General features: G+C 41.7%; 1 protein-coding gene across 1 annotated transcript; it reads left to right on the top strand.

The window, feature by feature from the left end:
• The first annotated feature begins 2,186 nt into the window (after positions 1-2,186).
• Positions 2,187-22,540, top strand: LOC133460174 (V-set and immunoglobulin domain-containing protein 10-like 2). The gene is made up of 12 exons (XM_061740737.1): positions 2,187-2,256; positions 3,438-3,815; positions 7,384-7,659; positions 9,184-9,459; positions 11,012-11,305; positions 12,412-12,669; positions 14,672-14,962; positions 18,477-18,830; positions 19,955-20,077; positions 20,173-20,197; positions 20,291-20,385; positions 22,416-22,540. The coding sequence occupies exons 1-12, from the start codon at positions 2,187-2,189 to the stop codon at positions 22,538-22,540; spliced, it is 2,565 nt and encodes an 854-aa protein (XP_061596721.1).
• The last annotated feature ends 4,051 nt before the right edge of the window (positions 22,541-26,591 follow it).

A 26,591-nucleotide genomic window follows, 5' to 3' on the forward strand; every position in this document is an offset into this window, starting at 1 on the left:
ATGCTCTTTGTTCAGGCTGCATTTGCAAATAAGAATTTGTTCTTACATTGCTTGCCTGGGTAAATAAAGGTTAAATAAAAAAAAAAATTAAAAAATATATTAAGAGTCCTATGTTGAAAATCAAACCAGAGACCAACAAGCCCTTTCGGTTATCTCCTCTATCATCTGTTTCAGTCTCATCCTGTCTTCTGCATCTCCCTCCCTCTCAGTCGTTCACCACATCAGAAGCTGTTTCTCCTGACTGGCAGCTCCATCTCCAGCATCCTCTCCATTTCATTAAAGTTCATTAAAACTGACTTCCACTCAATTTAGGAAAAACAAAATAATTAAAAACAGACCGTGAAAAGAAACATTTGTTCATTGCGGCATTGTATGTGTCGTATTATTCTTTTTCTTCTATCCCTAGAAAATTCTTCTGCTAACTTCATCTGGAAGGCAAAGATTAGCTGACATCCTTTTTCCTCCGTGAACCTGAGCATTAGCAGGGTTGTGTTCATCTCCGCCAGGTGAAGAAAGCTGATCTCTGTCCTGCATTCATTCATTCATTCATGATGAACAGCTCGTGTTACGGTCTCATGGATCCACTTAGAGGTCCCTCCTCTTCCTCTTGTATCAACTTATTGTTTATGTTAATGAGCTTGTGTCTTTTACAAGACCAGATCAGAATAGATCGTGTAAACAGATGCAAGATTAGGTGTTTACCAAACTAAAACTGTGGCTTTATGTTTTTAAATGTTGGCATGTAGCTTTGGATCATATTATCAAGCCTCGTATTTACAACTTTACCCCAAAGCAACAACGTTTTGGAAATATTGACAGATATTACTGTAACTATAATTCTTCTGAGCATATTTCCTCTTGAGTAACGAAGCTCTTATTACTTACTTATTACAGAACTGTTTTAATTGGTTTATTCTGTCGGTGTTGATTGTTTGTTGCTTTGTTTTTGGGTTAAGGTAGTGGATGTTGTTTTAACTAACTGCTGTCTTCTTGGCCAGGGCTCTCTTGAAAAAGAGATTTTAATCTCAACGAGACCCACACCTGGTTAAATAAAGGATAATAATAAAATAATAATAAGATTCTCAAAAATATGAGTGAGTATGCTTTAATACAGTGCCATGTAGCAAAAATAGCACCAGCCACTGACCTCGCCCAAAAACAATCAAGACCTCCACCCTAATTATACATACATTTATGTATATTTCTTGCATAATTTATATGTTTTTACTTAATGTAATGTTACTAGATGTGCTATGAATATAGTTAAGCCATTATAAATCTGAAATCTACCCATGACTAAGAAAAATAAAATAAATCAGGCTATAAATATGTTTATTTCTGCTGCCAGGTTAGATATTTTAACACTGGAGTCAAAGGAGATTTACTGGCTTTGGGTTCCAGCCCCCGGTGGTCAGTAGAGGAACTGCAACTTCTCTCACTTCTGCTCTGAAGTTAAAGGCCAAAAGGCACAAGTCACCCATCAATCAAGGCACGGACCCCCTACATGACAGGCTAATGGCTATTAATGGAAAGAGGGGTGCAGAAATAATGTTTTTCTTGTATGTAAAACAGTTTCTGCTGAGAAAAAGTGATGTGGAGTTTATAAATATATATTGAGACAAGACAAAACTCACATCTTCCTTATTGAACACTTAAGGTAGTTTAAGCAGTATATTCCGGGCTGCTTGTTCAACAGCTTAACAAAACCTGAGAAATGCAGCCTGTTGAATGTAGTTGAATGTGAAGCTACAACGTGAAGGAACGTTCATGCTGAGACCGTATGTGTTAGTTACCATGCAGACGTCCACATAAACGTATGTCCGTATGAGCAGAATCCTAACCCTTCCACGGACGCCTGTCTTGTATAATAAATGAGCTCCGCATCACTGTGTCACTCTAACCCGACTGAAAGAGGGACGGAGAGCCGGAGAGAACAGAAGAAGACATTAATAATTGAACCTAAATCAGTTTAGTGACCCTCCGTCCTTTCCGACTCTCAGTCGAGTGAAGTCAGTGCCTTGAACTGGACAAGGAACCTGTGGATGACAGAAGTGGAAAATATGAACTGAGGAAGGAGGGAAAAGCTGAACCAGACACTTCACGCGGAACAAAGTCGTTTCCTTTTGATTTCAACAAAATCTTCTGGGGAGAAAAGCGGCTGTTGGACTCAGGATCATCATGATACCATGGTGGCCCAACTGCTAGGGCTGGCCTTTCTATACCTGACCACCAGCACAGACAATTTTAGGGCTCATGGTAAGGTTTGATTTGATTGAGTTATAACTGGATATAATCATGAATATATATTCAGACAACAGAACTCCTTGTCTGCAGATTTTAATCATTCCTACTTCGTGTGTACTGTAGTATACGATACTGTTGTGTGTTAGTGTTTTATTGTATAGATGTCTTTATTGAGGGCATTAAAAAAAAAGAAATAAGATTTACAATAACAATATAATTATCAATATTTTCCCCCCCTTTTTTTTTACTTTTCATAACATTAATTAAACCAAAATAAATAAATAATAATAATAATAATAAAAAAAAAAAAGTAAATAAAAATAAAAAAACAACAGCACACCCTCTCCCCTTCCCTCCCTCATATGGTCAATAGATTACATCATTAAAATTATTTAACATATGTCTATCAATACAAGAACAAAAATGAATAATAAATTAAATAATCAAGTCCTGTGTAAACACATTCATTAATACAGTAGGTGATTCAGATCATTAGTCCATTAAAAGCAAAAAATCCAAAAAAGGCCCCCAAATAAGGTCAAAGTCTCTAGTTTTTTTTCTAACGGAAAACAATATTTTTTCTGGAGTACTATATGAACCAAGTTCATTGATCCACTGTTTGGGTGCTGGGGGGTTTTCTGATTTCCAAATACAATTTTTTGCTGCGGTGCTTGCAAGCAGAATGAAATACTTTTTATGATAAGTCATATTTAATGAACTAATATCTCCCAGTATCCAGACTTTAGGATCAAGAATATGGGATTTTAAAATGTCAGAAATTGTTTTGATCACGTATTTCCAGAAAGCATCTATAATCGGACAGTTCCAGAGCATATGGAGCAGATTTCCAGTATTTATTTTTTTCTTTTTTGTGTTAGTGTTTTATAAAAGGAAAAGTTTATAAGATAAGGAAAATTCTACATTTTAACTACTTTCAAGTATATATTTGACATTTCTGGAGACCAAAACCTCCCCTCTTATCGGTGTATCTGCAACAATATGAAAAGAAGCACAAAGTAAAACATATTTGACAACCAGGATGCAGCAGGAAAGAAAGTAAAAACCAGTCTTGCTCCATGATATGGGTTGCCTTATTAAAGTATAACAAAGCCTCTGTAGTTTGAATCGTAATCAATACTAGAGCAAGGCACATGACACCGGCATCCTCTTTCCCCTCGCACACACATCTGCAGGCTTGTCAGTGGAGCCGACGGCACCGGTGAAGATCAGCCACGACTGGGAGGTGGTGTACCATGACACGGGTGTGCACGGCGTGCTGGGCAAAGCCGTGATCCTGGAGTGCGGCCCCACCGTGCCGGACATGTACATATGGAGCTTCACCAGGCCGGGCACCGACGCCATCAGAGCAGTGGTGTATAATTTGGGGAAGGGGCCCAGGATCCAGAAACTGGCTGAGAGGCTGGGACAGCTGACCATCATCTCCAACAGCGCGGCCGTGAGTATCGAGAAGCTGCCGCTGGCCGCTCACGGCCTCTTCACCTGCCAGGCCTTCTACGACCTGGAGGGCCAGCCCAAGGTCTACTACTACTACGTGCACCTCGCAGTTCGAGGTACGGCCCCTCAGTGTTGAGGAGGGATGTTGGATACCACCCATCTCCTTTCCCATCCGATATTGAGTCAAATTCAGGCTGGTATCGGCGATACCGATCCGATACTCATTGTGCAAATACACCTAATGTGCCCGGTAAATCTAAAAAAAAAAAAGGTGTATTTTAAAAAAAGGTGTATTTTAGATAGCTTAAGAATACAGGTCATTAGAGTCCCCTATTTAGCCATTTATTTTTAAGTCAGAAGTATAATTATATATATATATATATATATATATATATACATACCTATACATACATACATACACACACACGCAAACTGTATATACACATATATATATATATATATATATATATATATATATATATATATATATATATATATATATATATATATATATATATATATATATATATATATATATATATATATATATATATATATATATATATCTCCATCCATCCATTATTTGATTTTAGATTTTATTAAGGATCCCCATGACCTGGTGCCATAGCAACCAGCTGGTCTTCCTGGGGTCCACAAAGAAAAAAAGAAACATACAGAATTATACAATTGCAAATACAAAGTGATTACATGATTTAACTCACAAGTTAGATACTAGATAAATTTACATTAAAGAAAAGAAAACTATTAAATAATACATAATGCAAAAAGAACAAATAAACAACAAAAACTTTACAATGTTAAGTAGACTTTAAGATTCTTTTTTAAAGTTAATTTGTTGTGTATGCAGCAGAGGTTTTGAGGCAGGTTATTCCTCAAAGTCACTGATCTATAAATAAAAGATCTCTTAAGATGATTGGTCCTTGGAATTGGTCATTTGAGCTGACTGGAACCTCTAATGTTATAATTATGAACAGTATACCTAAAAACAATCTGTTCATGGATAAACACTGGGGTTTTTGCGCTCATGTCCGACTTGAACAGAACAAGTGTATTACACATGAATCTCTTCTCAACAGTAAGCCAGGAAGCCAGGAGAAGCAGGCATGCATACGGCTCACATTAGACCTTAGTGAGCAGCCCAGGACCGATTATATATACCCGCTTTATCCTTTGCAGGGTCACGGGTATACATATATATATATATATATATATATATGTATATATATATATATATATATATATATATATATATATATATATATATATATATATATATATACACACACACATAATTAGTATATAATATATAAATCATATAGGTATACTGAGTTAGCGGCCTCATTCACAATACAGCCGAGCTGTTACAACAACAGAAAAAACAGTGTTTGAAAAAAGTGTTCCCATCACTAAAAAAGATCCGAAGTAAAAAAATAAAAACCTTTAAAATAAATGAGAATAATAAACAAAAATAAGAACTACTATAAAAATGAAAAGTAGTTCCTACCAGCACCGTGTTATTTAGACAATATCTGAATAGTTTAGTTACTTTCCACCGTATTCCCAGAGGTGGAAAAAGTACAAAAATATTGTACTTAAGTAAAAGTACACATTTTCTGCTTGAAAATTACTTAAGAAAAAGTAAAAAGTACCCATTAGGAACATTACTTAAGTAAAAGTATAAAAGTACCTCAACTTAAATATAATAAAGTACCAAAAGTAAATGGTGTAAAATGTACTTAAAGGAGCTGTATGTAAGAGCAATAATAAAACGTATCATAAAATGACCCCGATATGTCAACAGACATTTAAAAATCATGTTCATTTCAAATACTTATGTCACTGACAACAGCACTCAAGCCAGGATATTCCAGTTTAAAAAGAGGAGTTGCAGCCCTCAACTGATGTTTATGTTGTCATTTTTTGTTTTGGCCTGAAGCTCCACCCTCCACCTATCTCCCAATCACCAAGTCAGTATTGTTTCTGAAGCTCCACCCTCCACCTATCTCCCAATCACCAAGTCAGTATTGTTTCGGCATCCGGGTTGCCAGCTCGGCTCTAATTATGGCAGCCATGGCAGCCTACGTTCCTGCTGCATTCTGCAGCCTACCTGGCAACCTCTGGTCGGGGGGAGGAGGGGGAGGGTACACGCCGCTCAACAATATTTTGAAAGTGACTGCAGTACCAGTTTTGGCCATTTCTTACAGACGGCTCCTTTAAGTACAAAAGTAAAAAGTAAAAAGTACAAAGTACAAAATTCAAAGTACAAAATTATTTTCAAAAGGATTGCAAAGAAATGAAGAATCCAAGAATTTGCTTACAACTCTAAATAATGGTGATATTATTCTGACCCCTTGAGCGTTTGTTTCCATTACCCCATTTTAATTTCTCCCTTTGCTCATCACTGCTGCTGTTCCCCATTGGCCCCGCTGACAGGTCCACCCCCAGCCTGTATATGCAGTGACAACATTAAGCAACCCCAGCTGATAAAGGCTGAGACTTTTGAACAAAGAATGGTGCGCATGGACACGCGTCGGCTGCCGCTCAAGGCTGATTTATGGTTCCGCGTTACACCAACGCAGGGCCCGTACCCTACGGCGAGGCTCAGCGTCGATTTAACGCGGAACCATAATTCAGGCTTCAGTCCTCATCGGTACTCGACGCGACGGCGGTTCCTCCGGCCTTCCGGCCCGGCTCTGCGGCGCAACTCTCCCGGGAGCTGCGGCTCCTTCTCGGTATATTCACGCGCCCCCTTCATTCCCGTCCGCCTTATGGTTCCACGTTAAATCGACGCACACTTTACGCCGTAGGCTACGGCGTAAGGTGTGCGTCGCCGTGTACCCTACGCCGTAGCTCTGCGCCGGTGTAACGCGGAACCATAAATCAGCCCCGCTGTGCTGTTCTTTAATTTGTAGCGAGTAACGACGTGTCCAATTTTCAATATAGCGGATTAAAAGTACGATTTTTTCCTTGAAAATGTAACGAAGTAAAAGTAAAAGTACAGAAAAATTAAAGTATCAATAAAAGTACAAATTCTCAAAAATCTTACTTAAGTACAATAACGAAGTAGGCCTACTTGTACTTCGTTACTTTACACCACTGCGTATTCCTGTTAATGATATACATCACCACAAATGACTGAAGTATCACAAATATCGATATTTTCATTTGAGAATCGATTTCAGAGCAAACAGATCTGGTATCGGAAGTATCGATATTTCAGTATGGATCTGCACTGATCTTGAATACTTCCTTCTGGCAGGGACATGACTAAGAAACATGAGTTGAGCTGGGTTTTTTTTTTTTTTTTTGTTCCAGCCATGATATCGGTGGACGTTTCCTAGCGATAGAATTACACTGGATATCACTTCTAGTGCACTTAGTGTCTGATTGATATCTCTTATTTGAGCACAAAAAACAAATAAATAAAACAGCAGAACAATAAATCAATAACATAAAAAATAAAAATAATAATCACTACATAATAACAAATCAGACGAGAATTAATAAATATAATAGAAAATGTGTTCGTAGCGTAGGCTACGGCGTAGGCTACGGAAAGACCCCGCGTAGCCGCGTACCCTACCGCGTAAGCTCTGCGTTGATTTAACGCAGAACCATAAACCAGGCTTTACACCTGAATGTATGCCTTTGTTTTCACCGCAGTGCCCGTAAGCAAGCCGTACCTCCTGCTGAGCGACGCGTCCCCCGTGGAGGGCTCCACCATGTGGATGCGCTGCAGCCTGGAGAACGGGACCGGGCCTATCCAGTACCTGTGGCAACACGAAACCCGCGGCGGCAACGTCACGGCCTTCGCTCAGGGCCGCGCCGACATCATCAACGTGACCGACGTGAGCCGGAACCACACGGGCTGGTATCGCTGTGTGGCCACCAACGCCGTCAACAGTGAGAGCTCCAACCGGCTGTGGCTGGACACCATCTGTGAGTGGCAACCACTCACTTCTCTGGCAGTTTAAAACAACTAAACCACTGCAATTATCCGCTAAATTACTGATCATGCCTGAGTGTTAGCGAGGTGTTGTCTCACTGTGATTTTAGTTTTGTAGGACAAATGTAAACTAATACATTTGTTTTGTACTAGGGAAGTCCCAATCAGGTTTTTTTGGCTCGATCCGATTTCCAAATTATTTGATTTTGAGTATCGGCTGGTTACAGAGTCCCGATCCGATACCGAGTCCCGATCCGATACTTTAGTTACACATTAAAAAAAAAAAAGAACAAATGCAAAATAAACAGATCCAGCTTGTCCCCTATTTTTATTTTATTCACCTTATTTTATCATTTTGCACTTAAACAGTACAGTTCTCTTGGAGGTAGCTTGAACAATCAAGTAATAATAGTGCAACTATTAACTACTTAAAATCTGAATTCAATAAAAACAGCAGCTCAACTTAAAGGAGCATGAGGCTCCTTTTAAGAAATGAGACTCTCTAGCGCCACCCTTCGCCACGACGGCCGTCGGGGGTACTGCAGCCAACAGCGAAGCCGGCACGGGAGAACGGGGAGAACGTGCATGCAGCGTCATGTGACGTCATATCCGCAGGACAGCGCGGGAAATTCGGCCTCCGAATTGCAGCACATTTTGCAGCACACAGCCTGTTCAAGGCAACGGAGAGATACACTAGAGGGCTCATTCTTTTTGGTTTGGAACGCTTCATCTGACATTATTACTAGAAAACTTAAAACATATACGAATTTTTTTCATAAATCCTGCCTCAATCCTGCCCCATGCTCCTTTAAAATACCCAGCAGGCATGTACACAAATAAGCAAATAAAATAGCAATGGTGTCATAAAGGCCAGTAATGTGCTTTTTAAACTGAACTCTGCCTTCTAACTGTTCTTTTCTGGCTTAAAGAATAAAATGTTTGTGCTTGAAGTGACTTAGACTACGTTCACACTGCAGTTCCCAAGTGACCCAAATCCGATTTTTTGCTCATATGTGACTCAGATCTGATTTGTTTATGACAGTGTGAACAGCACAAGTCACATGGAATCTGATCTTTTCAAATCAGATTCAGGTCGCTTCCATATGTGGTTCTAAATCGGATACAGGTCTGATGTTTTGCAATGCGACCTCAGTGTGAACAGTCAGGTCGGAATTAATGCGACTTTGACGTCACTTGAGAGTGACCGTTATCATAATACTGCGCTGGCGGGGGCGGGAGTCACCCAAAAAAATCGGATATGGGAAAAAATCGGAATTGAGCATTAAGGCCTGCAGTGTGAACGTAGTCTTACGATCTTCGCCAGGGTGTCCATCACGCTGCCCTTGTGCACGAAAAGTCATCAAGAATGAAGAATAACGCTTAGCTGAGTGAGATAAAGTGAGATGAATGTATTTGAGATTAGAAAGCACCAATAACTGCTTACCCTGCCTTTAAAAGTCCCAAAGCATTTAACAAACATTTGATCAGCATCCTTCTGTCCTGCTCCTCCTCCTCAGTCGGTCCGGACATTCCTCGGATCGACGTGACTCCCTTCAGCTTCACTGAGCGAGGATACTCGGCCCTGGAGAGAGAGACCGTTTCTCTGCTGTGTCAGGCCCAGTCCAACCCGGCCAGCCAGTACGTCTGGTTCTACAACAACTCCCAGGTCCACACCGGACCCCAGTACACCATCACCAAGATCCTCCGCATGCACACCGGCGACTACGCCTGCCTGGCCCAGAACACCTACCTGAACACCCGCTCCAGGAAAACCATCAGCCTGACCGTCTACTGTGAGTCTGCCTCCGACCCGGACCGCTCCGTCAGACCTCCTCTCGGGTGGCGTGCAAGAGTTGGGATCTTTCCTCTATCTTCCTCTTTTACTTCTTTTATTCATCCTTCATTCAGTACATCAATTCTGCATACTCAACCTCACACACACACACACACACACACACACACACACACACACACAAACACACATGCTGGCACTCTGGACCTGGATCTGTTGGACCATCGGATGCTCATGAGACTCCCTGGCAGGTACCTTGCTGTGATGTCACAACCCCCACCTGTCACTCATCCTCCTCCTTGCTGAGTTATAATAGTTACTAGGGGTGTAACAATATAACTTGATGAGTCACAAAACCGTATTATAATGAAGCTCACAAGCCCCAGGTGCAGTTCGGTCAGATATCAATCATTCATATCTATGGAAACATTGGTATGGGTGCCTTTTAAGATTCTCATGAATAAGAGTATGTTTTTATGTGTTTATGTAGTTGTTGTTTATTTCTTATGTTGTATGTCTTGATATTGGGTCTAGAGCCCGTAATAAAAGTTAATAAAGTTTATATAATATATCGTGCGACAAATTTTCGCGATACAAAAACGTCACGATCCGTGTCGTGGAGGTGACAAACTGTAGCGCGATATTGGGTTATTAATATTAATATATTGTTTTTACTAGTAACGCGCGTCCTATTGGTGCAGCGGGATCACGTGACGACCGTGCCTCGACCCGCGGACCAAAATCTGACTACGCTCAGAAGAAACTAGTACCGTTTTGCGATCCCGATCACGGGACTCTTGAGGGGTTTTGAGCTCCGAACTTTTAGTTATAATGTGAGCATGAAACAATCTTTTTTATGATGTAAAGATTGTGTCGTCCCCAAAGGTGTGAGCGGGATGAAACGATAACGGGGTTCACCTTACGGCCTCAGGCTGGAGCATGTGAAGCTCTTAGCTCTGGCAGAAGATAAATAACAGTCATGTTGCCTTTTGAGTTTGGGACTTTTCATAGTTTATTTATTTACTTTTATTTATATATTTCATTTTAGTTGTTAAATTTCTGGAAAAGAAAAAAGTCAAGTCATACATGAGAGAAACTATTTAGTTTGTGGCCAAATATTTTTACTTGTATGAAACTGAAAATGCATAATGCAAACCTGACATTTACTTTTAGTTCAGTTTGTGGAAAATGGTTGGCCTGGCTTTCTCTTTAAAACTTAAACAGTTATAAAGCATTACAAACTACAATAGGGCAAATGCACAGCATTGTTTTGTATTTTGTGTCTTTCAAATAAAAGACAATTTTTTCCAGTCATATGTTCCTCATGCAAGGTTGTTAAAAAAATACTGCTATAATATCGTATCATTATCGTGACCTCAATATCGTGTATTGTACCGTATCCTGAGATTAGTGTCGTTACACCCCTAATAGTTACTGAGGTTAAAGTTCAGTCTTCTACAGTAAATAGATATTACTTTGTGATTGTAAGTTAGATATCTAATTTTATATATTATTCTATCACTGGCTTGTTACTCTTGTAAATCTCCCCACAGACCCCCCCGACGGCCCCCCCTCCTGCTCCGTGGAGCCGGCTCTGAACCACAGCTCCCTGAGGCTGCTCTGCTCCTGGCCCGGGGGGTTCCCGCCCCCCTCCCTGCACTGGACCGGAGACCTGGTACCTGCCGGGCCAGGTCCAGGTCCAGATCCAGATCCAGATCCAGATCCAGATCCAGATCTACACACTCTCCTGCTGCCCTCGGAGAGACTCAGTCCCAACAGCAGCTTGTTTACATGTGTGGGCTCACATCCTGCCCTCGGACGACAGGCGGAGTGCAGCACACGCACACGTGAGTTAAATACAGATTATTAGGGCCTGAGCACTGACAGTGCGAACGCCCTATTGTATCTGTAAGAATTTTTTTCTTTTTTTTTTCCTTTCTCGTTTTTATTTTTCCGACGAAATGAGGGCCTTTTTGCCCCCCTAAACATGCCCCAAAAGTCACCAAATTTTGCATGCAAGCCAGGCCTGGCGGAAAATGTGATATTTCATCAGTTTTCATTAATGGGCGTGGCCTAATGGCTCAACAGCGCCCCCTAGAAAACTTTGTGCCTCAAGCCCCACAATACGGTTTGATGTACATGCACGAAAATCAGTACACACTTGTATCATGTCGCAACTTAAAGAAAAGTCTCTTGGCGCCATGGCCGAAACCAAACAGGAAGTCGACCATTTAGAATTAATCGTGTAATTTTGGCAAAATATATGCCATTCCTTCGGCAGTTAATGCGGCCCGAACAATCAAACATCAAAATGTGCGTCTCCATCCTGCGACGACACGCATTACTTTTCTCAGTCAAAAGCGTTTGGCTAGACGCCAAAAAGCGCGCCCCCCCCTTCATCTGATTGGTCCATATTTGATAGTTCCTACTTTCTGCCATAACTTTTGAATGGTTTGATATACAGAGTCGTGTGTGGTGTCATCCGCTAAATGTCCAGGCCTGAACAATCTACATGCAAGTCATACAAGCTTCCACTGCAGCCTGAACGTGCACAAGGGTGCGAGGGCCCGTTCATCGCTGCTTGCAGCTTTAATTATTACAGATTACTTTTGTAATACTGTATTTGACCCGGTCTTTGTACGTTTTGACCGTATAGAAATGTAATTCTTGCCATTTTATGAATGCGATGTATCCCTGCTGTACTCTACTGCCCTTACTTTGTGCAACTTGTGCTTTTTATTTTACCTCTTTTCTTATCATTTTATTTGTTATTTACTGTTTAATTGTGTCTTGCCGCTTTTAATGTTGATGTAAAGCACTTTGAATTACCTTGTGTTGAATTGTGCTATACAAATAAACTTGCCTTGCCTTAAATAACAACGATTAAGGAAAGAAATCACAACAATATGCTTCAATTAATCAATTTATCCACTTTTCACTTCCCGTCCTCCAGATGTTCCTGCGTCAGAGCCGGTGTGCTTCGCTTATGTGACCAACGACAAGCAGCATCTGATCCTGTCCTGCTCCTGGAGCGGGGGGGCCCCCAGAGCCCTGCTGTGGTGGGAGGGCCCCGGGGGTCACAGCAAGGCCGGGGAGGAAAGCTCCAACGTCCTGGTCCTGGGCTACGGCGCCGCCCGCAGCGGGGAGCCCTACACCTGCCACGCCCAGCACCCGCTGCTGGCCCGGCCCCAGACCTGCAGGCTCACGCTGGGTCGGTGCTCCGGTGTTTTGTCCATCCATGCTACCCGTCCAGAGCTTTGTGGTTCTGCTCACAGTCGATTTTGAAAGTTTGATTGCCACGCCCATCATTTCTTGCATCCCTTCAGTCCACGCATTAAGTGACGGGAGCATTATTTGATAGGATGTTACTGGACTATCAAATTATGCTACCCCTGAAATATTGATTTAAAATTGATAATATGGGATGTTGAGTATTTCATCCTTAAAAATACACTACCCATGACATGAATTGCAAATACACTTTATTATTATTACATTATACGATAAAGAGGAAAAAAAAACCAATTGTATCGCTTTATTTGATATAGAGGGTCTGCATTGACGTCACATTCCCACTGGACCAGCCCCCTTATTCGCACTCAGTGGCAAAACATCAGCAAAAACAGCTGCAACTAGTGGAGAAGACGGGATAACAGCCGATTATCGGCTTAAATTAAAGGCAGTTGGACTTGACAGTGACCCATACAGTTACCCCAAGAACCAGTGGTCCATGGACATTAATATTTGGTACAGTTACCAAGAACCAGTGGTCCATGGACATTAATATTTGGTACAGTTACCCCAAGAACCAGTGGTCCATGGACATTAATATTTGGCCACGAATCAAGTTTCCTGATATTTATATGTACTTAATTTCTACGCCGGGGAAATACACGAAGCAAAGCTTGAAGGCATATACAAGTCTTGACGCTTGGTCCTACTTCAAGGCAGGATTTGTTGGCGAAATTAAAGTGATGAGGACACTGAACTTTATGATTTGACCGTTTAACGTTAAGTACCCAAAAATCCAACATTACCTGATACAAAATGGGAACCGCAAATCCACGTTTCGGTGTCTGGAATCCAGTTGTTTCTGTGAATTGCAGTGATCCATTTGTCTCTCTTAAGCTTATTTTTCGGCAGTCTGTAAAACGATAACTCAGATTTCTTGCTAAATCTATCAGTACAGTCGATCGCACAACAGCTCTTTCCATTTTAAATGTTTTCCAGTTGCTCAAACTGAAAGTTTACGCTGCCACTCAGTCTTTCTGCCACTCAGTGGGCGTAACCCGCTGTGAAGTCGCATCTGTGACGTCATGCGCATTCCCTCTATTCATTCAGTCATTTGCCTTTATTTCACCAGTCAGATCATTAATAACATTCTTATTTACAATGACGGCCTGGCAAGCGACAAGGAGGGAGTAAAACACAATAAAATTGTAGCTCTACAAAGGTAGAAAACCATTAGGTAGCATTTTTTGATAGGGTAGCAAAAATCGATAGACAGACGCAATCAGTTTATGCGGCGGTAGCATTTTTCGACAAATCAGACATCAGAAACATCAGAAATCGACAGAACACCGTCTCATCACCGCTCAGACGTGGTGCTGGTTAAAGCCTGAATTGTGGTTCTGCGTTAAACCTATGGCGTAGGGTACGCGGCTACACGGGAGGCTCCGTAGCCTACGCGTAACTACGCGTAGAGGTGACACAGACCCAACACAGACCGAGAGGGCTGTGATTGGTTTGCTTGGTAGCAACGCATTTCCAGTTCCAGACTGCGCCATCCCCGCCATTTTTAAACATCTTGGTGTTGTAAACTAACAATGCTAGAGCATGATAAACAAAGCTCATAATTGCCCAACATATTGTTTTCTTCAGAACTCATGCCATCTTCACAGCTCCATTAATTCATGCATTTGAGAAAAAAAACTACACATTATAAGCAGTGATGGACAAAGATTCCACATCATTACATTGTGACCGAAAAAGCCGGAAGCTAAACAAAGACTCAACTAGAGACGATGATAAACCATTCAGGAAAAGAACGCAACCCCCTAGCGCTCTAAGGGGGGTATTGCACCGCAATGAAATAGAGTGACGGAGAAGTCCGAAGGGTTCACAACGGCGTCACGGCAACGGTGTAAGCTTTGCGTTGGTTTAACGCAGAACCATAAATCAGGTTTAATCAGTGATGCATCTCTGCCTTGCAGAGGCCCCCGTGCTGCTGACGCAACGCCGCCGCGTCTCTGCGTACGAGGGGACGGACGTGCAGCTCACCTGCAACCTGAGAGCCAACTACCTCCCCGCCGGCGACATCACCTGGCTGAACAACCGCGGCTCCGACGTCCGAGACCCGTCCAAGTACACGCTGCTGCAGACGTCTGCGTGGGCCAACCTGACCGTGAGGGACGCGGACGAGACGCAGGACAGCGGCGACTACAGGTGCTCCACCTCCAACGCAGTGGGAGGAGCAGAGGTCAACGTCACCCTGGTGGTCAAGAGTAAGAACCCCTTACCCTCAAACTTTTTAAGAGCTTTTCTTTGCTGAAGAGTTGCAGACGGTCCACAAGACACTAGACCTAAACCGAGACCAAGACACTACCAAGACCAGAGAGTATCAAGACCAAAAAGGAACCTAGTTATTTCATCATCTTGAGTCTTTTTTATTATTATTATACGTCCTGTTTAAGTACGAGGTCTTGAGACAAGGGTACGTCCATGTGCAGCATCAGGAGTTCTCGTCGCAGCTTATCAGTAAAAGCATTCCAGGAGGTGAAAACAGGAAGCGCCGCCATTGATCTTTAAGGTCACAATATACTAGACTTGTAGTCCAGACCCCCTAAACCAAGACTCTACCAAGACCAGAGAGTATCAAGACCAAGACTAGTTCAGCTCCAGACCAAAAACAAACCTAGTAATGTCCTGATCCTGCGTGATTGTAGAACATCATTCTGGTTCAGCTAGTTTCCATATGAGCTTGTATTCAACTGCAGCACAATAACACAGAGAAGTGGATGATGATGTTGAACTCACTATAAATGTTTTCATCCATCAGCTGAGATCAGATATGTGTGGCGACTGCACTACCGCTATTTCTACACTATTGGAGGATTGACTCCAGTGCTTTTAAGGATTGACACGACTACTAACTAGTCCCAAAGTCCTCTAGCAGAATAACCAGCTCCAACACCCTCATCCACCTCAGAAAAGTCATGAATAGTAAATGTTACTGATTTAAATTGGACTTAATTTGGAGATGAAACATGAATTTTAAATATTAAAGATACAATTATCAACTTGAAACTACATTATTTACCATTATAGTAATCAGATTACACCGTATATCAGCATCAGTGAAATGGACCTGATGCTTAATCAATCACAACAATGTGCAACTATTATTCATATACATGTATTTACTCAAATAAGGTCATTATAAACACAAAACTGTAATTAAATACAGACACATGCAGATGCACCAAAACATTAAATCAGATGCAAAATACAAATAGTTTACAAAACTGTACATTAACAAGAAGAAGAACTGCTGATCACCAGATTCTGTCACCTTGGTGTGAAACGACATCTCAATTATCCGAGTCCGAGACAATACCAGGACCACAAAAAGTGTTCTTGAGACCAAGACCGGTCTGGAGACCTACAAGTCTACAAGACACTTCAGCATGAATGTTTGCGTCCGCAGACATTTCCGTGTTCATTAATTTGCTCATCTTTACACAAGTGTGACAGAGTTTGGTCATGAAGGATTTTTCTCTGGTCACTGGTGGATTTTAACTAAATATTCAATCTGATGAAAAACGCTCCATGACCCCTCAAGAAAGTTGGTTGAGCGATGAAGAAGATTGTTCTTTAATTATGAAAAGAAGAAAATAAAACCATCCAAAAAAAATCAGAGGAAGCACAAATTGTAACCGATAGTTTTCAAATCTGGGAGTTAGGTTAAGATGTTTCTAAGTCACGTGACCAGGAGATGCCGTCCACGCCCTGATTAGCTCTCGGGTGGACTACTGCAACGCACTTCATGTAAGAATCTCAGTCTTCCCTTAATCGCCTTCAACTGCCCCTCTCTTAACCAACACTGACTGACGTGCACGTCACTCCCGTTCTTAATTCCCTTCATCGGACTCCCGTCTTTTATAAAGTGGATTTTAAACTTTTGATGTCCGTTTTTAAAGCTCTTAACGGCCTCACACCCTTGTAATTATCCGAGCTTTTAACTGTCAGTCATCCCAGTAGAGCGCTGAGGTCAACTGATCAACTTTGGCTGGAAGTCCTGAGGTCAGAATATAAACACTGGGGGGGCCGAGTCTTTTCCGTTTCCCCACCAAGATGCAGCTGATTTCTGACCTCTGCATTTATAAATCTCGGCTAAAAACCTATTTAAAGATGGATTTTAACACCCAGTAGTGTGATGACATTTTCATCTTATTAGATTTTGTTGTATTGTATTGATTGTTTTTATTTATCCTCCTTTATATTACTTGCTGTAAAGCACTTTGTCACACCAACAGGCTGTTGAAAAGTGCTGTATAAATAAAGTACATTACATGATTTCTCTTTTCTTTTTAACTTTAGCCTCCTAGAATATAACTGATTTATTTAGAATATTGTCAGGGAGGAGTACATGAGAACCCAAATGCAGGAGAGACCAGGAGGCAGAAGCTCCAAAAAGTAGTGATTTGTTCCTCCAAAACAAAGCCCTGCCGAGCAGGATACAAAAACCAGAAGATAAACAATAATTGAAAAAATACCAAAACCTGACTTGGAAAACACGGATGGAGGAAACAGTACAGACCAGCTGGGAGCAAGGGAAAGACAAGACCAGATATACACAAGGGTTAACGAGACACAGGTGCAGACAATCAGGGCAGATGGGGAACAGGAAGGTCAAACAAGAACTCAAACACAAAGACACAGGCTTCAAAATAAAACAGGAAGTATCAAACCCTGACAAATATAACTGATTTGCGGTGAAATACTTCAGCTATTATCGAAGTGGCATGATTGCGAGACATCATGTGTGCATGTGTAGGCTATTTTTAATTCTTTATTGGTTTTAATAATTTATTTGTGTTTTGTATGCAATGGTTAGTTTTTAGTACTTTTTAATTTCGTTGTTATATAACAATGACTAATAATAAAGATCTGGGGCCGGATTCACCAATAATAATACGATCTTAAGAAAGGTCTTAAGATCTAAAATTAAGAAGTTCATAAGAAAGTTCTTAAGTGCAATTCCTCAATATTTTCTTAAGAACTGTCTTAAGAACTGTCATTTCTCAGGAATTTCTTATTTTTCCTACTTAAGAACTTCTTAAAATGTCATTGCATTGCACGCGCCAACAAACAACATATATACAGGTAGTTTGGGTCTTAACCGTCAGTCACTCACTAAACATGGAAAAGGAGAAAAAGAGATGCAGAAACTTTTCAAGGTTATGGTGGATGAGATTAATGTGCGAAAAAAAATACTATTGGGGAAAATTAATAATAATGAACTACCACGCTAACTAACATGCTAACAAACAGTTAACAGGCTCTTTGTGTAATTAATTACAAAGTATATCCCCAAACTATGACCTACTAGTCTAAACTTGTCTAAAATGTGTTGAAAAAGGTGATATTAGAGGCTTACCTTTTCACAGAAGAAATCTTAAGACAGGTCAAGGTTGTCTTAAAGTTAAGAAAAAAGTCAACAAATTTGAGAACTTTTATTTCAAGAATACCATTTATTCTTAAGTCTTTTTTTCTTAATTTAATTAATTAATTAATTAATTAATTTTCTTAATTCTTAATTCTTAAGAAGAAACTTAAGAAGAAAGTTGAGAAAATACTTAAGAACTTTTTTGGAGAATATGACTTCTTCTCTTTTTTTCTTCTTAAGACTGAACTTAAGAAAAAAAATGACACATAAGATTTTTTTTCTTAAGAATGTTTTGTGAATCCGGCCCCTGATCAGATGTAATCTCAGAGAAACTCTGGTCTCCACCACAGAGCACCCGGCGCCGCCCAACGTGACCCTGCTCAGAGCGGCGTACGTCGGCCCGCGGCGGGACCAGGTGCAGCTGGAGTGGCGGGTAGAGACTGAGCAGGACGGAGGATGGACAGGTTTCGTCTCGGAGCACAGATGGGTGTCGGAGCGGCCAGGACGGAGGAAAAGCAGCAACGGGTCGGAGGAGCAGAACGGGGAGAGGACCGGTCTGAAAGACTGGTACCGGACCATCATCCCGGACCCAGACCTCAGGAGCCACACGGTCCGAGGACTCACACCAACCGTCACCTACCAGTTCAGGGTCACTCCGGTGAACCACCGCACCATCGGACACCCGTCTGCAGCCAAGAGTCCAGGTACAGGTGGAGACTCGGACGTGGTCACATGACTCCAGGTACAGGTAGAGACTCGGACGTGGTCACATGACTCCAGGTACAGGTGGAGACTCAGACGTGGTCACATGACTCATGTAAACATACAAAACAGAACCGGCGAGAGGAAACAGACTTGAGTTCAGTGAACATTTAAAATATGTTATGACGCTGTAATATTTAAATTTTTCTCTCTTTGTTATCCACTCAGGTGAAAGTCGCACACACACACACTCACAATCACGTACAAACAACAGCACACACACCTCACTGTTACACTCCTCCCTTCTCTTCTTTGCTCGTTTCCTTTCCTTGCTCCCGATCTTCCCTAAAGCGAATCCTGTGGACTTCTCCTCATAAACGACATGTTTTAACCATCAAATGTGGTGTGATGGATCATGGGACTTCTGGGGGACACGTAGATCAGAGGGTGTATTACAGACGCTTACTGGGTCAGATCAGCATTTTGACCTAAATAAGCGGTAAAAAGCCTGACAACTACGAGTGAAATGGTTTGCCCTCAGAGAGCATCCTGTTGCCATGGGAACACATGCAAACAGTCAAAATTAAATAATTAAATCATTGAATAAATGTAAATGAAATCAATACAATTGGAAATATACAATCTATTTAATATGCCATTAAATAATTAAATGTATCATTAAATAATTAAATGGTGAATATATTTAATTGGATATACATTATTCAAAGTGAGAGTTTAAATAAATTCATGATGTGCCAATGCAGGAACCTTGAAATAATTAAATATGTAATGAAATATATATCCAATTAAATATTCAAAATGTAATTATTTAATGACACATTTAAATTATTTAATTGTATATTAAAAATTAAAATATTTCACTGCAGATTTATTTAATGATTGAATTAATTAATTACTTATTTAATTTTGACTGTTTCAGCATTTCATAGTTGCCATTGGAACACATGCAAACAGTTGGTGTCGCATTAAAATGCTTTCTGCCGTTTATCTTATTCTGCTGGTGTGAGGAGGGAGGATGCTTTTATCCTGGCGGTTGCCATAGCAACGTAGCGGTACAGTAAAGACGCCGCCGTGACGGTGAACGTGTGTCTGTGGTGTGTTGCAGCGGAGCCGGGCCTCAGCGTGTACCCGGCTGTGATCGGAGCAGCCATCGGCGGGATGCTCTTCGCCGGCGTTCTCACGCTGCTGCTGCTGGTGTTCATCATCCGCAACCGCAACAACAACCCGCGTGAGTCCCGACCCCACCAAACATCTGCCCGTCTGGTAAAAGTAAAGCCCACTGACGAGTTCTGCTGTCCTGACGTCCCGCTTTTCCTCCCGCAGGACTGCATGACCTTCTGTTCGGCTCGTGAGTATCAGAGCTGCACGTTTGCGACCGAGGACACGTCCAGGTTGGTGATTATCCATGACAACGTCCTCACATGCTCTCGTGGGTTTCCAGGCAGCACAGCCAGTCCAGGGAGAACATCAACTCTCCAGAGGATGAAGTGGTCAGAGACGGAGGCCCGGAGGACTCGGGGGGGCCGTCCAGTCCAGGCAAGACCACACATTCATACAAACCTGAGCATGGACTCCACACGTCAGCTTTAATGACAATAAAGGGAATGCGCATGACGTCACAGATGCGACTTCACAGCGGGTTTCGCCCACTGAGTGTCAGAAAGTCTGAGTCTCAGCGTAAACTTTCAGTTTGAGCAACTGGAAAACATCTAAAATGGGAAAGAGCTGTTGTGGGATCGACTGTACTCATAGATTTAGCAAGAAATCAGAGTTATCGTTTTAGAGACTGCCGGAAAAATAAGCTTAAAGGAGCTTGAGGCCGGATTGTGGCAAGATTTATGAAAAAAATCCATATACATTTTAAGTTTTCTAGTAATAATGTCAGATGAAGCGTTCCAAACCCAAAAGAATGAGCCCTCTAGCGTATCTCTCCTTTGCCTTGAACAGGCTGTGTGCTGCAAAATGTGCTGCAATTCGGTCCCGAATTTCCCGCGCTGTCCTGCGGATGTGACGTCACATGACGCTGCATGCGCGTTCTCCCCGTTCTCCCGTGCCGGCTTCACTGTTGGCTGCAGTACCCCCAACGGCCGTCTTGGTGAAGGGTGGCGCTAGAGAGTCTCATTTCTTAAAAGGAGCCTCATGCTCCTTTAAGAGCATCGAAACGTGGATTTGCGGTTCTCATTTTGTATCAGGTAATGTTGGATTTTTGGGTAGCTAACGTTAAACGGTCAAATCATAAAGTTCGGTGTCCTCATCACTTTAATTTCACCAACAAATCCTGCCTTAAAGTCGGACCAAGCATCAAGACTTTTGTAAGCCTTCAAGCTTTGCTTTCTGTATTTCCGGCGTAGAAATTAAGTATATATAAATATCAGGAAACTGGATTTGTGGCCAAATATTAATGTCCATGGACCACTGGCTCTTGGGGTAACTGTACGGGTCACTGTCAAGTCCAACTGCCTTTAATTTAAGCTGATAATCGGCTGTTATCCAGTCTTCTCCACTAGTTGCAGCTGTTTTCTCTGATGTTTTGCCACTCAGTGCGAGTAAGGGGGCTGGTCCAGTAGGGAAGTTGCGTCAATGCAGACCCTCTATAAAGAAATACTCAAAACTAAATATTACCAGTGAAATAAAAGCAGGTCTTTTTTTTTTTAAATGGGTATGGTCAAGTTAAAGTAGAGATCATGTGACCGTACCATAAGAGAAGAGAGATCAAGTCCAGGGAAACATTCAAAGCACACTTTTATTAATGGTAGGCCTGTGTTGAAAAAAAATCGATTTTCTGATTCTAAATCGATTCTCATATTAATTCCTAAAAATCGATTCGTATGTCTAAAGATCGAATTTTTTTTCCTCAATACATTACAACTTTTGGTATTTTTTTGTTTATGCCCAAAAAAGGAATGTTTTGTTGTACACGAGAATAACTGGTGCCATATTTTTGCCTTTAAATATGTTTAAAAGGTATGAAAACATTAACATTTTCAGTTCTAATTGCATAAATGGTCTATATTTCATTACTTTATTTACTGTCTTGGGGTTGCATTTGCATAAAATGCTAAAAAACAAATTCTCAAAAATTAAAAACCGAAATAGACCGAAAAATGGAAAAAATTTAAACGGAATGTGGGAAAAAATAAAACCGTTTTCATACGTCTCCGTTTCCTCCCTGGATCTGTTTGGTAATTCTGACCCACATGATGTTTCTGAAAGCAGTTATATCAGCATTCTGGGAGCTGATTGGTCCTTACAGCATCATTAGCTGCAATACTTGCTGTTGAATCTCAATATAATACTAGTATTAATATGTTGCATAACTACAGTCATATAATTCATGCAACAGCTCAAAAAACAGTTTTAATAACACTAACCCAAATCTATATCGGAATCGGATCAAATCAAATCTTGATAATTGATTCTGAATCTTAAGAATTGGAATCGAATCGATTCTTGACATTTGAATCAATCCCCAGCCCTAATTAATGGAGAGGATTTGCTCCATTTGAGCCGTTAATTACTCGTCAGTCATCTTCCTGATACTGAACTCAAACGTTGGTGTCTTCCAGGTCCGGCCTTCGCTATTCCCCGGGCCGCCTCCCCCCTGGGTGCCACTCCCGCCAGCCAAGCCCCCCCCACTGGAGATGATGTGCCGGTCAGCGTCACGATCACGGTCCAGGCTACAGGCTCCTAGTGATGTACGACACACCTCCACCTGTACCTGCAGGCGGTCTGTTCGGGAACATTAACGAGCGCTCGTCACAGATCCCACACCACAAAAGCTCGTCATAGGTTCAGAGCAGTGGCTCTCAACCTTTGACCCCTGGTCCCCCTGCAAACTTGTGATCAACTCTTAGGTGGATAAAGGTCTCGCTCACATTTGACCAAAATAATAATTTATTTCTATAAAAAGGGGATCTTTTTTTAAATATAGACTATATTTTAACCATCACGGACCCACGGACCGCTTGCAATTACACCAGGGACCACTAGGGGTCCGCGGACCCCCAGTTGAGAATCACCGATTTAGAGAAAGAGCTCTCGGTAAACATTTATATTCTGTATATAACTTTTTTTTTTTTTTAAGAAATCTTTTCACTTAGGTCACCAACATGTTTAAACAGCCTTGCTTCCTTAACAGCTTTTTTCTCCAGAGCCATCAGCACTTTAAATTAGTGTAAAATAAAAAAGCACACCAATCCATAAGAACTAATCCTGGTGAAATCCTACAACAAGGAATACAGACACTGTAAATGTCATATGGCGCTTTTCCATTAGTATCTACTCAGCCCGACTCGCCTCGGCGCGGCTCATCCCATTTTGTCCCCGTTTGTTTTTCCACAGCCAGGTGAGAAGTGGGGGGGTTGGGGTGAAGCTGCTGTGACGTACTCGATTGCGCAACCCCTTTGTTTGTGTCGGCGCTGATGAGAAATCAGCTGGAGCCGCGAGCGGCTGAGAAAAACAGAGCACCTGGTGGATCTGGTCGTTCCTTATCGCCCGTCTACATCCCTTTTTAATTCTCTCGTCAGCCCCCAGGTTTATGAACATCTGCACCTCAGAGTTGGATCACCAAACAGACGTTTGCGCTTTATAATAAAATCGCCGCGAGCTGCGAGTCGCTCTCGCGCCGACTCCCGCTTCCTGATTCAAACGTCTGACGGCCCCGCCCCCCGACCAATCAGTGGCCTGTATTGTGGTGACGTCAGAAATAGTCCCGGCTCAGCCCGGTTAGAACCTCGGCAGAATGGTTACAGAAAAAGTATCTGCTTGGCGCGGCTCCATAGTGGAAAAGCGCAAGACGGGGGCGTGGCGGGTAGAAGCGAGCTGAGTAGGTACTAGTGGAAAAGGGCCATTAGTCTGCCTTGCTTTTATTTCTATTTTTTATTTATTTTATTCTATCTTTATTTGTTGCACAAAATGGAGAAGCGTTACAAATGTAATTTTATGTTTGACATCCAATGACAATGAAGTCTTTTCTATTCTAACTCACGCATTTCCCGGCAATAACGTCGACTTCCTCGTCGGTGGTTATCAGAGGTGGACAGAGTACTGGACCCCAGTACTTGAGTAAGAGTACAAATACTACTGGTCAAAATTTACTCTGTTACAAGTAAAAGTAGCTCAGTCAAAATATTACTCGAGTAAGAGTAGAAAAGTACTTGCTTTTAAAGGTACTTAAGTATCCAAAAGTAAATGCTTTTAAATTTACTTTCAGTAAAAGTAAGAGTAAGAGTAAGAGTAAATTTCTTATTTTCCACATCAGTAAATTACTATATTTTTTCTAAATTAATTTAAGGATCTTTTAACTATTGTTTCTGAGAATTAACTCTTTGAAACCAGCTGCACTGTTGTGCTGCTTTTAGAACCACAATGTTATATAAAACCTGCAGAAACACCAAAAACAAATCAAATGAATGGCATCATAAGAGGACAGCAAATGATGCAGAGTTTATTAACAATCATGGACTGAAACCAAATGAACCTGCACCATCCAACTAAGTCTGGATCCCCCTAAAGACCACTGCTTTACAAAAAACTACATCTCTGCTTTCAATAACTCAATGTTGAAGTCACTTAACTTTACAGGAAGGACATGTACCAGTACAATATAGCAATATAGAGCATAACAAACTGTCTCCCAATGTCTGTCTCTGTGCCTGTCTCCCAATATCCGTCTAAAAATAGGATTTTAGGGAAGAAGATAAAAGAGCAGACCTGAAAGTAACGAGTACTTTTCAGCCTTCCTAGAAATTTACTCGAGTAAAAGTAAAAATATTTGTCTTGGAAATGTATTCAAGTTAGAGTAATAAGTACCAAAGAAATCTAATACTCAAGTAAAGTACAAATCCTCTGGATATGTACTTAAGTACAGTACTCAAGTAAATTTACTCCGTTACTGTCCACCACTGGAGCCCAGCGAGTCTGTGGTGGAACCTGCGGCAGCTGCGCGGGGTCCAGCCAGATCCTCGCCCTCTTCCCCCTCTCAGGTAACCTCCTCTTCATCAGTCCACACCTCCATACTGCAGCTCCTGGATCTCCCTCCCAGTCGCCTCCTCACACTCTGGCCTCTTCTAGGGAGCTCAATGAGCTGCTGCATCTATGAAACCATGTTTCTTAGATTCTTTAACTCAACCTCCACCCTAATTACTATTACACACAACCTCAACCTTAAAAATACCCCTCCTCCACAATAAAACCTCTCATAGCTGTTCTCCTCTGAGGACTAGCTGTGATCTGTCCAAGCCACAACACATCAGCAGCAACTGTTCGTCTGAGGCGCTGGTTTTGAGACTCGTGTCATCGTGAGCTCACATAGAAAGTTGTAACTTTGGTTCTGTCAGTGATTATGAACGGTGCATTGTTCACATTTAGACCTCGAGTCTCCTCTAGTGCTGCCCATGACACTTAGGTCTTGTGTTAAAATACTCCCTAAAGTCCCGCTGCCCCTCCACACAGAACTTTCTCATTCCCTGAAACGTAAGTGAACAGTGAAAGATCACCAGGAACATGAGTAGACCAATTCCTTATTCTAACATGCAGCACCCTCATTCAGCAGCTACAATGTGTCTGATCCACTGAAATACATCTTTGGGACGTCTTTCCAGCCTTGAACAGCATGTCTTTTCTTGCTCCCTGTTAATATTAAATGATCATAGGTAATATATCATATATAACAGACTGTTCTTGAACGTTAGAAGGTGCTTGCTTCTGCAAAGAGTCAACTCAAAATGATCTCGGTTCTAGTAAACGCTGCTTTCAGGAAACGTTTTGATTCATTTTGTTCTTCTTCTACTGCATGAACAAACATCCATGTAATGCATGTTGGTTGTACTTCTTAATAGATAGCATCATTTCAGAATCAGAAATCTAAAGTTTCCATCAGTGTTTATTTCTGTTTATCGAAATCGACATCTCCTCATTCTGAAGCTTCCTTAAAGGTTCTGTTTGAGCCCATATGAGTTCTTGTGATCCTTCAGCGTCGGTATCGGTCCGTCGTGCTCCCTCAGACAGACCTGTTGTCATCTCAGCTTCTCTGCAGATATCAGAGAACTTTTTCTTTCCTCAACCACAAGAACTCCTGCTTTTCCCTCCCCTCTTGTAACAATGATGGACCACATTTCGGGGCTTATTTCAGAAATTACAGACACTCAGCTGCTGTTGCAATGGTTGTTATAATCTGTAAGTCAACAATATTGTGGCTAAAACATGCTAACCAGAGAAAATGTGGCCCCAAGAGTTGCATAAACATGAGCAAAATAAAAATGAAGTCAGCGAAAATTATGAGAGATATCTAGTATCCAGTTCACATCAAACCTGTTTCTGTGTAAATACATTCAGTTATATTGTAATAATCCCAGGAGATATGGCTTAACATGACACCGTAATATTAACATTACAGAACAGATGCTCAGCGGACTGATCTTTATAATTTTTTATTTTTTTTGGAGGGTTTTTTTTTTTTTTTTTTTATTATTAAGTTTTGATGTCCTGCCAATGGAGGCTCAAATCCTCCATGGCAGGACCCTTCCATACCGCATTCTCACCGACACAGACACACAATCACGCACCGTTTCCCCCTCCCCGGGGGGGTCCAGCACTGCCGGAAGGCGCCCCAGGCTGCACGGCGAGCCCCGCCGGGCCCGGGTACCCCGACCCACCTATCCCAGGCAGGTGAGGGAGCGCGGGTGATGTGGGACCCCCTCCCGCCCCTGGTGTTGAGTGCATGTGATTAATGCCATAAAAAC

This window comes from Cololabis saira, chromosome 14 (assembly GCF_033807715.1).
Source record: "Cololabis saira isolate AMF1-May2022 chromosome 14, fColSai1.1, whole genome shotgun sequence".
In the NCBI taxonomy this organism is placed as follows: domain Eukaryota; kingdom Metazoa; phylum Chordata; class Actinopteri; order Beloniformes; family Belonidae; genus Cololabis; species Cololabis saira.